Source organism: Notothenia coriiceps, unplaced genomic scaffold (assembly GCF_000735185.1).
Source record: "Notothenia coriiceps isolate Sejong01 unplaced genomic scaffold, NC01 NC01_scaffold00031501, whole genome shotgun sequence".
In the NCBI taxonomy this organism is placed as follows: Eukaryota; Metazoa; Chordata; class Actinopteri; order Perciformes; family Nototheniidae; genus Notothenia; species Notothenia coriiceps.
Window position 1 is genome coordinate 140,110 of NW_011364202.1, and position 12,078 is coordinate 152,187.

The 12,078-nt window shown below is 39.2% G+C and overlaps 1 protein-coding gene across 1 annotated transcript in view; it reads right to left on the reverse strand.

The window, feature by feature from the left end:
- LOC104960080 (relaxin receptor 2-like) overlaps nucleotides 1-11,142 on the reverse strand; it is a 14,178-nt gene extending 3,036 nt beyond the window's left edge. The window contains exons 1-7 of the mRNA XM_010788032.1: nucleotides 11,077-11,142; nucleotides 9,447-9,518; nucleotides 8,226-8,297; nucleotides 7,117-7,188; nucleotides 3,760-3,834; nucleotides 3,075-3,146; nucleotides 160-231 (exon numbers count right to left, since the gene is read on the reverse strand). Coding sequence (XP_010786334.1) covers nucleotides 160-231; nucleotides 3,075-3,146; nucleotides 3,760-3,830 — 215 coding nt within the window. The 5' untranslated portion in view covers nucleotides 3,831-3,834; nucleotides 7,117-7,188; nucleotides 8,226-8,297; nucleotides 9,447-9,518; nucleotides 11,077-11,142. The remainder of the gene's footprint in view (nucleotides 1-159; nucleotides 232-3,074; nucleotides 3,147-3,759; nucleotides 3,835-7,116; nucleotides 7,189-8,225; nucleotides 8,298-9,446; nucleotides 9,519-11,076) is intronic.
- Between the last annotated feature and the right edge of the window lie 936 nt (nucleotides 11,143-12,078).

The following is a 12,078-nucleotide window of genomic DNA, read 5'->3' on the forward strand; positions in this document are numbered from 1 at the left end:
AAACACGACCAAAGCATTAAATATTCACAAATAGGCATTAAATTATACCGAAACAAAGTGATTTATTAAACTAACCACAATTTATTCATGATTATCGGATGTAATTTGTTATTAACTCAATTAATTATATGATTATAATGAGAAATCTGCTTTACTCACAGGTCAGCCAGTTTCCACAGAGACTGGAAAGTGTTTTCAGGAATTCTTCGGATCCTGTTGTCCATCAGAATTCTGGAAAGGACAGAGCACATGTTAGAACATTTGTGCAAAGCGGTGATTCAATCCCTCTGGCGAATCACTGTTGGGGATCAAGGTTAACCTCAATCATTGCAGAATCAGAGTTTCTGACTAGCAGTTCAGAGCAACTCTCCACGAATACTGAATAAATTATCTTCGTCTTCAACAGCTCTGCCTGAAAAGGCAAGATCAAAAACAAAGATAAGAGACAAACCAGAGCTTTAACTTCTTAGACTGTGTGACAAGTGGGATGGAAACTTCTGAAGTAATGGAGACAGGACTCGAGAGATACGGGGAGAGCAGGAACTTTGATGGCAAACACTGATGGTTTATTTGGAGCTTCGGCCGCAGAATTCACAAGACATGTGCTGCAGCCACGAGGTGACACAGCGGTTGCCAAACCAATTCTGAAGATCTCTACCCCAAACCCATGTATTTAGCTGGTTCTGAGAGAATAATCAACCTTGTGCATATCAAGATAAAACTAACACCTCTATCAGCTGACGCCAACAGGCAGGAACAGGGAGACAAAACACTGAGAGCAGCCCAAAGTTGCAGGTCTGTGCTCAACGGGGCAGTACAAACTGATAAATTGGATCAAATGTATGAGCCTATGAAAATATTTCCCCAACAACAAGATTGACAAGATTGGGTTTACACACTGCCCAGAACCTCTTACAAGGCACAGCGGTTTTTATCTGACTTTAATCTTTTTTATTCTATTATAGTTGTAAAAGCTTATTTAGTAATCATAGCCAAGGTGAACCTTGATAACAGATACAAACAGAGAGGCAGGAACGAGCACAGATCGCAAATCAACGAAGAGGAACAGCATCAGATTCAGATCCTCTCTCCAAGACTGTCCGTGTGGCGAAAGCATTCTTTACAAATATTTAAAAGTACAAATCTGTCATAAATGATGTGACATCCAAACCTCTATACTTGCAGTTAAAGTAAAACCCAGTGAGGTTCAAAGTGTGTCCTATACAGGGCCGCCCCTCCCTACAGGCCAATCACGCAGGCTGCATGGGGCCCCGCCCAGAGGGCCTCAGCTGCTGTGCGCAGTTCTCCGCGCACCCCCCGCTGACACGCGAGATTGAGAGGTGACAAGGGAAGCACTCCTGTAACCCGACACCGTTGCAATGAATCGACATCTGACCAATCACGTCTTTGATACGGCCACTAGTGCAGGTGAAGAGATGGCGGTGAAAAGACAGTTTCAGTCCGGTGCAAGCAAGAGGGAAAAAAAACAAAACATGAAGAAAAATTAAAGTGGATTTCTTTGTATGTTGTCAGTTGAATGATGGAGAATTCTTCATTTTGTTCCTTGCCTCAGGTCTAGTCTTCATGCCGTTATCCAAAGCATCGTTGAGGCATAGCGCTAAAATCAGGTTCATTTGTTATGAAAATAATGGAAAGACATCCCATGCATTTATATGAAAAACAAACTTTGATTGCTGTAATTCCCATCTTTCTGAGAAAATGTCCTCAGTGTGCAGCCAGTCCACCAAACAATCAAACTCTGTTACGTTAGAAAATTGCCTTCTCTTCAATCCCAAAGGCAATTCAATTTTTCAGTTTGAAGACCAAAATATAAATTGTACTTGTTGAAATAGTTTTCATAACTCAAAGTTTCTACTCTTCTACTAATATATTAATGAATAGTTTTTACATGAATTATTGATAGGTTTAATTTAGTTACGTGCATTCCATTTATTTGCCAGGGACCATTCTGTATAAAACTAAATGCATCTAACATAAGAGATAATTATACCAGATTTGGCTGCTGTAATTTCCATGATCTAAGCAAACATTAATGCAACTAATTCAATAACTCTTGACAACTGAATTTAAGAATGACTAAAAGCACACATAAATACCAAAACACACACCCTAAACTATAAAATATTTTGTAATAATCCCTACCCGTTTAGCTGCCCGCCCTCCCCACCTCTCCAAGATGCAGAAAATCAGTGTGTCTTTTAAAATACACACACATGCGTGCATTGTGCTTATTGTTTCTGAGCTACATTGATGTAGACAAGGCTTGTTTCTCACAGTCAGTTTGTTGACATCCTAGAAAGTCTTTAAATGCTTCCTAACTTTGAGAGAGCCTGTTCCATTCCTTAACTCACAAAAGGTGTGCTGTTCTCCTTTGAGTCTGCAGTAATTCGATGTCGACATAATTGTAAGAGTGAGGGTGAGGGTGTGTGCGTGCGTGTGAAACTAAAATGGGAATCAGAACTCACTGTTCAAATGCCATCGGTGTGTCTTGGTAATTGTAACTTTAATTGATAGAAATGAAAGCTGACTGAGCTACATATGATGCAGTACCGTTGAATTAGAAGATATATAAAATATAAAACAAATCAGGAACATTAAAACCAGATGGTGTTTATGCACTCCTCAGTCTTTAGGACTATGCTGAGCTTCTAAGGGTTAGTAAAACACCTAACAGGTCCTTTACCAAGACTGATGATACTCCTAAAGATGCAATGGTTTTTAATATTGAGGCAGGGGTCTGCCATATCAAACTTTTGAACAAATAACCTGAATGCGATTAAAAAAAGAGTTGCTTCCAAATGTGTCTTTTGGGGGATAAATTAACTAAAATGACAGAAAACAGAGAAGAAAAAAACGTGTTGTATTGAATATAGCTAAAGGGGAAATAAATTAATTTAAAAAACACAATAATGTTTACTTCTGAAGGATTTGTTTTATATAGACAATATGACATCATTGCTGTAATGTCTGTTATGTTATGTTATGTAATGTGGCTACAATAATGACTCCAAGAAGGGATTGTTTCAAGCCGTTATAAACTAGGATATACTCACAGAACTTCAAGCTTGCTGCAGGACTTCAAGATTGAGTGATTGAGAGTTTGAATCTGGTTTCCTTCAAGATCCCTGTGAGCAGAACAAAAAGGGAGGGGGGGACATGTTGTTTAAACTTTACAAAACACATATCGTATTCACATGTGAAAACATGTCTAAGAATAGTAATAAAATATAACATTTGTCTGGTGTTTTGGGGTTAGAAAAATATAACATAACTTTGTATTGTTGCACATATTAGATATTTTTTACTACTTGCACTTTGTTGTTTATAGTGTATTTGTTGTTGTACTGTGCACCAGAATTGCCCTCTGGTGACAATAAAGCTTTGTTGAATTGAAAAGGGAAAACAATAAGGAGACAGGTTGGTATTTAAAGAGGGGAATTGGTATAAATGTTGATTGACTTACAACATTTACAGATGTGGACGAGGTCATTCTTAAATGTCAGACTGATCCTTCATCTCACTTGCTGACAAACATTGTTCAATCTCATCTCATCCACTTATTGTCAGCAATTCGTCAGCCCCCTGTCAACTCTGTCTACCATTCACTTTTTTACGTAATCACAAAAGCACAAGCACACACACAAACTGATAAAGTATTTAAAGAGCAGATGTGTACTGAGTCACACACATGCACTACACACCTGCTCACACACAAGCACACTGTCAGAGCAGACTCACAGCCAGTCCAAGGCAGGCATGTGTTGGCAGAAGCTGGGGTGTGGGAGCTGCTGCAGCGCGGTGCCCACCATGGATCTGACAAAAGAAGGAAAACATATTTATTTTCTCAAAACAGATAATTGGACACCCTCAGCGGGGGGTTCCCATCGTTACGGAGCGGAGGTGATCCACTGTTGCTCTCTATAACTGGAAACAAAACATGTGTTACGTCTTTTGTTCTAATTTTTAATAACATTACATTTCATGGCAAAGTCACCATGTGTTCCTGCTGACTTCAGAGTTGGCAGCCACTTAGAAAACCTTTTAATACAAAAAGTAAAAACTGACAAACGTGCATCATGAGTCCATATTTAACTTTGTCAAGGACATTATGTTTATGATTTGTTGGTTGGTTTCAGGTCTCAGTGTTCTCACGATAAAATGATTTATGCTCACAAATAATGTATCAAACAACAGTGGATTAAATCAATAATAAATGGTTCACTGTAATTGATAACCCTCTTCCTGGGAATGTTTGAAGTCATTTTTTACATTACTGCAAGTATACTGAAATGAATATAAATGTCTAATCATTGGAAGGTAATAAATCAGAACAAAAGCCTTGGATTTAAAAAATGGTAAGGTTAAGGTTGTTCTTAATGCAAGAACACGATTAGTAGTTTAAAGGTGAATTCAAACCCTTCTCAGGATCCTTTGATCAAATGGAGTTAAATCTCCCAGCACTGTGAAGGTTAAAGTAAAGTCATTTTTCAAAGAAGAAACTTTGATATTTCGTGGGGTAAAACTTCAGACAGATGAGAGACTGAGCAGAGACCCGCGACTGCAGTTCATCCCACAGATGGATGAAGAAACAAAAATACAGACATATGGTCATTTCTCTGAGAGTTACTCCCGGGAAAAACGATCTGTCAAGCATCATCCTTAAAGGTGGGGTCGGTAAGTTTGAGAAACCGGCTCGAGATACACTTTTTGTTATATTCCATGGAATGCTCTTAACATCCCGATAGCAATGAATATCTTAAGTGCTTTGACAAAAAATCCATTAAAAAAAATTTCATCTGTGGAAGCCGTAGTACTGTAAAAAGCACGACCAATCATTTTAGCCGGCCCGGCTAAAGTAACTGGATGGCCTACCTGCCTGTCAGCCTTCCATCTGTGCACAAACTTATCTCGTGCCCTCATTGGTCATGTGCGCGTTCGTGTGTGTTGGAGGAGGGGCTCTGTAAGGAAGTGGCAGATTTTTTCCGGTTGTGTATTTTCAAATTCTAGCGCACTCGAGCCGGTTTCTCCAAAATGACATACCCCACCTTTAAAGGAGGCATTTATTGAAATGGATACCTGTTAAGGGAAGACAACAAAAATGTAGAGAGATTAAGTTAAAGGGGACCTATCATGCAAAATGCACTCTTGTACGTCTTTTATACATGACTATGTGTTCCCGGTGTGCCACGGAATTCACCAAGTGCCGGAAAATACAACCCTCTCTTTTCCTCTATACCCAAATCTAAAAAAAAAAGGGGCTGTAACGGATCTGATACAGACTGATCCAGATTTGAATTATTTTCTACGTCACAAAAGGGGTGCTCCGCTTAGTGGTCAATTCTCCACCTATCAGGGGAATGAGAGGTTGGGCCACGGCAGGCCATTGCCGCTCTAAAGTGCTGGAGACGCTGTAGTACATATGCCAGGCCTGTAAGTGGCGATGTAGTCTGCCACCAAAGCAGGGAAGAAGACTTCCCTTGCTTGGTTGCCATGGTTGCCCTTCTGTTTATTCTCCGCTGTGGCTCTTTTTCTCCCTCCTCGAGGCAAGCGTTTGCGCCTCCTGCCTTAAAACAAATGAATAATGACTCTATATAATCATATATCTAGATCCGCTTCGCGTCGGGCTCCTGATCAGCCTGTCGGTGTTCTTTTCCCCATAATGACCGCGTCGCTGCACATTATCCCGCTTATTACATGGCCACATTCTCAACAGAGTAACGATATGACTCCCAATATTAATTGAAATGCTTTTACGGATTTAGAAAATTATTTTATTGATTTAAATTGACATGCATCCGCTAAGAAAAATAGTCCGTTGTTACTGTTTGAACTACAACGGCAGGAACTACTTCAATAGCGTTTTTGAGGGACTTTTTGATTACAGATTTTAAAACATCGTTGCTTGCTTTAAAAGAAGCACAATTCATTATGTCAAACCTTGGAAAGTATCTAGATATCCCTGCCCTAATGCCAAAGTAACTGGCAACTGAATATGTGTCGCTGTTTGATGTCTATGTCTGGACCGCTGCGTAAAAAGGAGGGTTTCTGCCCCGTTACTTCTCTTCTTACTTCTATAAGAATAAAACATGGAGGACGGAGATCTCTTTTTCTCCCCCTCTTCTGAGAGCCCAGCAGCTGATCTCAAAGCACACTCCCCTCTCCTGCAAGGGGGGCGTGGTCAGCTGCAGCTCACAGAATCAGCCCCCTGCAAAAACAGCTCTGGAAAGAGCAAATAGAGCGAAATGAGGCATGGCTAAAATGCAGGATCTGTTTGGTATTTTGAAAAATATATATATTTATATACTTTATATAGGTATGGCCCTACAATATATTGTTCAAATATAGCATGATATGTCCCCTTTAAGTGGAGGCATGAAGCAGAGACGCAGAGGACAGCTTTAAGGCTTTCTCACCGGGAACAAAAACCAGGAGAACACTACTGCAATCTTGCCATTCTATAAAGACAAAGTGCAAGGGCGGATTTAAGGTCAGTGAAGCAGTTACTGAAATGGAGAGGAGGGAAGAATAACAAGTGAAGTCCGAGACAAAAGAGTGAGGTGACATGTCAGGATGGAAACAAGCCCTTTTATTAAAAAAGACAAGGTGTGTTTTTTGAGAAAAAGCATATGGCCCATGAAATGGCAAACAATCGTAAGACCTCACTGACCCTCATTACTTGACTGCTGTTATAACACAAAGACATGACTGATTAGGAAATGAAGTGTGAAATGTAATCACAGAGTACAACTAAACAGACATTTAACATGCGTAAAGCTCTTGTTTTGCATACTCACATGTTTAAATAAGATAAACACAAAGAGTTTGTCAAATGAAGGCGGTTTACATTTAAAGATGCCCATGATATTAATATTCAATTTGGTAAGTTGAGATACAGTATGTTATTATAACCATTAGAATGTTTATTTTCCCATGTGGAGTTTCTTCAGGTTAGCAATTATTGTTAAAGGGTATGATGCTTTCCTTCAAACTATATCCATATTATAGTACATATGCAAGACAACTGCCGGAGTTATTTTGAGAATTGAAATCAGCCAACAATACAACAGATATTCAAGTAAAAACATTGCAACTCACAGGTACGTGAGGGACTGGAGCCCGGTGAAAGTGTCCTGGGACAGGATGCTCAGTGGGTTATGATCCAAAATCCTGACACAGAGAATTTTAAAGACAGTTAAACATTTTGGATAAGATTTGCTTTCTCACCCGGACAATCAACACCACTTTCCCGTCAATACTTGAAAACTACTGTAGCCTACAGCCAGTAAATAACTTTTGCGTACTGACGAGAAGTGGTGTTGATCTTCTGGTTGAATAAAGCAAATCTTATCTAGCCTAGCTTAGCATAAATAGAGGAGGGGTAAAGAGCAAGCCTGGTTCTGTTTATTGGTAAAAAGAACTAACAAATAAAGATGTGATTTATAAACGTGTTGTACCTTGTAGGTTGAATATTGGCTGTAGCTTAATATTCTAGCATATAGACATGATGAGAGTGGTTTTAATAAAACAATCATAAGAAGATTATTAAAGAGACCCTAGAACAAGAAACGGTCACAAAAACACAACAGCAAAACAGAAACACCACAATTCAATAATAACAAATGCCTTTTAGTTTTTAAGTTGTCTGTACTGAAATAAACATGATGTGTTAGAGCCTTATCTAACCCCAGCACCTTGCAAACAAACTACACATATCTAAACAAAATCTTATTCAGTTGGGTTGGATGCCATCGAGAAAACATGAAATAACATTAAAAACAAATAATAAACTCTGAGAGTTGGGTCCTTAACATTGAAACCTGGTTTAGTAGACCTATAACCCAACAGGCCAAAACCAAAGTGCACCGTTTAAAGAGCTCTGGAGCAAAAACAATATAACGCACCCATAAAGCTCTTTGCCTCATTAGCTTTACAGACATTCATTTCTGTGTAGTGGTACTCAAATTGGATTTTCATTTCAAGGCATAATCTCCACAGCTGCACAACTTTTATGACTCCTTATAGGGAAGTGCTCTTGTATTTTCCAAAAGTCACACAGTGTCCTGCCATCTGCATTAATATGAAACCTCAGCAGAGTACACCACACAATGACCTTCTCTTGATGTCTGTGTGTGTGTGTGTGTGTGTGTGTGTGTGTGTGTGTGTGTGTGTGTGTGTGTGTGTGTGTGTGTGTGTGTGTCACTCACAGCCACTGTAATTGATGGAGATCACTGAACACACCGGGACTCAGGGAGGATATCAAGTTTTCACTGAGAAACCTTGGGTAAAAAAACAGAGACAGAAGGGATGATGTTCTATTTTTGTTTATCTTATTCTCAGGGATATAACCTTTCAAGCTAAATTAATTACATAATATAAAAGTCTATAGACAATCTCTAGTTTCAGCTCTACAATGATTTGCTGATTTTCTTTGTCATATATCGTAGCAAACTGAATATCTGGGTGTTAGACTTGCTGCAATTGCCATTTTTCCCATTATTTTTGTCACGATCTGTCTGTGTTGTGTTTTGTCTTGTTTAGATCTGTCTTTGGTTTCCTTCCTGTGTGTTCCCTCCTACCTGTTCCCTCCTACCTGTTTTCTTGATTGTGTTCACCTGGTGCCCCTGTGTTTTCTCCTCCCTCCTCACCTGTCTCTTGTTTCCTTGATTAGTCCTGTGTGTATTTAAGTTCTGTTTTTTCTGTCTGTCATTGTTGGTTCGTCGTTTGTCTGTGTTCACCGGGGAGTGTTCTGTTTGTCCGTGTATCCTTGAAATAAAGGTATTTTCAGTGTTATCTGCATTTGGGTCCTGCTTGCTTCGCTCACCCGTAACAATTTTTTCCATTTCATAAATAATTTATCTTTTAATTGAATCACATAACGCGGAAATCACCATCATGAAACGTAATGGAAACCCTAGTATTGTGGCTTAAACTTGAAACACTTTCATGACAGCTTGGTTTTCTGACCTAAATGTTATATTTTTTGATTGGCTGTTGTAGACAACGTAATTAACATTTGAGTTTATGCATGTGTGTTTCCTCAACTATTCAGTGTCCCCAGAGCCAGTTTGGAGTCAGAACATTTTACCTTGTGCAATACTGTGTTTGTGTGTACAAATGTGTTGCAAAAATAACCTTTTCTCTAATGCAAAAAAACAAGAAGTCAGTCACAGTCACTCTATGAATACAAACACAATTAATAACTATTCAGATCATTGATTACATTATATGAACAATTCTAATGAAGGTAACAATTACAACAAACAAATAAATCAATTGATTTTTTCATGCCCTTCTACACAGAATCCAATATACAAGACAAGCTCTTAGGAGATAATAGAAGAGGTAAGGGAAAAGTAAACAGAAAGCAAAATCTGCATTATTGTTTCAGAAATGGATTAACATTTTGAAGTGGGCAGGCTACTTACAACCTCTTCAAACTGTACAAGCCACTGAAGGCGTGTTTGGATATGAACTGGAGGCTGTTGTTTTGCAGATACCTGGGAACAGAGTCAAATAATCATCCATTTTCCCTCAACGCACACTTACACAAAGAGTACGCCTGAAATGATTGTAAAAATGATAAATACCAGCTTTTTAGAGCAGAATCATCATTATCAACCACTGCAGAATGATTATTTCCCTTTTTACACTTCAGTGAGAATACAGACAGGATGATACACTCATAAGGTCATCCACATCAACAGAGGACAGAACATTCAGTTGCTGAGATGTAAAATATGACCATGTTCAAAATATGTAAATTGCCATGAACCTTTAAGACAGTGAATATGTTTGTGAATGTGTGTGTTCCCTACTAACTAGATACTGCAGACAGCTGCTTTATAAAAACTACTCAAAGTGTGGACATTATTGATTATTTTTGGTACTATTTAACATTCCCCATAGCATGAAAGTAAATCCTCGCAAAATAGAGATGCTGGACTAGAGTTATATTCTACTCATTAATCCACTGAGTCCCCTCCAGGGAGTGGCCGGAACACTTACAAATGTGGGCCGGTAGGATTTAGGTAAAAAAAAAAAAAAAATAATACTTTTTTTTGTTTGTTTTTTTGGCCCTCCGGCCCACGCACAGCTCCGGCCCACCGGGAAAACTCCCGGTATTCCCAATGGCCAGTCCGCCCCTGCTCTAGTTGCCTCCTAACGGTGAACAACATGACATTTGACTGCAGTCTGTCTCATATAATAAAATAATTGTATCTACGATAAATGAAACAAAATCTCAAGCTTGTCTGGTTCAATCTGCAGCAATATGCAGTAATTTACGCAATAATAACACATCTATTTGTAACGTCTGACAATAAAAGAGATGAACTGCTTCACAATGATAGTGGACAATCTACAGCAAAGAAAATAATGAAATGAAAGGGGACGGATGAAATAAATACATGAGAAATATCATATTTTAAAAAAAACACAACCACGCTAAGTGGCTGCACATAAAACATTTTAATGTGTTTTGAGCTCGTTTCGTCTATGATTTCAGAGATCCACATTTCTATCTGGAAATACAAACAGTAGTAACATTTCAATGGACATTCTCTTTCTGTCTTTCGGGGTAGGAAAGGTGAAAAAAACAAAAAAAACGAAATGTATTCAACTCAAAAGGCAAGTATTAGGATGGGCTCTTATCTTCCGAACCAAACACATGTTTGTATTTGCTTGTATAAATGCACAGTATGATGATTATTGGCCCATGTGGCCATATGTACCTTTTTTGTTTTATTTCTAGTCTTTTGATAGATTTTATTTTAAAATACCTTTTTTCCCTTTCTTCCTGTATATCAATGTGCATGTTATTAAGTAAAAAACATTGAGTGTGCCTTTCGAGTTCATCAGTGCTAGTTTTGCTCAGTCATTAATTCCTTTTTTTGTTTTGTTTACTGTAGTGGGACTATTGCTTTCTTCACCCCTACCATAAAATCTCATCTATGAGATTCTGAGTAACTCACTAAGTGTAGAAAACACATAAATAACAGAGTTTACCGACCTAAACTGTATTTGCAAAAATGTGAAAAGTAACATAAAAATACTTACAGTCTCTCTAGGTAAGAGTATTCTGAGAAAACTAAATCAGACAACACTCGAATCTCATTTCTCCTCAGTGACCTGTAACAGAAGCCATAAAATGGTAGAGTTAGGAAAGCACAACATGCATTTAATGTTAACACAGTGGAGCAATACAAACCTTATTTACTGATATTTGTATTGAGAGATGGCTTTTAAAGAGTGTGTGGCTTCACATTTCTACAATAATTGAAGCACCATCTGTAAGAGTGAATACTTGAAAAGGTCCACCGTGTAAAACCTTGACAAGACTGAACTGATTTTCCTTCCGGGAAAAGATTGTCCCACTCTTGACCTAACAATCAACATCGGCACCTCTGTTGTTTCCCCAACTCAGACTGCAAGGAATCTAGGTGTGACCCTAGATAACAAACTGTCCTTCACTGCAAACATTGCTGCTACAACCCGCTGCTGCAGATACACCCTTTACAACATCAGGTGGGATACGTCCCCAGCTGACCCAGAAAACAGCGCAGGTTCTGGTCCAGGCTCTCGTAATCTCACGCCTAGACTACTGCAACTCCCTCCTGGCTGGTCTACCTGCATGTGCCATCCGACCTCTGCAGCTCATCCAGAATGCAGCGGCTCGTCTGGTCTTCAACCTTCCTAAATTCTCCCAAACTACGCCGCTCCTCCGCTCCCTTCACTGGCTTCCAGTAACTGCTAGAATCCACTTCAAGACACTGGTACTTACGTACCATGCTGCGAATGGATCTGGCCCTTCCTACATCCAGGACATGGTTAAACTGTACACCCCAGCACGTGCACTCCGCTCTGCATCAGCCAAACAGCTCGCTGCACCCGCACTGCGAGGGGGACCCAAGTTCCCATCAGCAAAAATACGTGGGTTTGCTATCCTGGCTCCAAAATGGTGGAATGAGCTCCCCATTGAAATCAGGACAGCAGAAAGCTTACACATCTTCCGGCGCAACTGAAAACTCATCTCTTTAGACTCCACTTCGAGCGATAGAA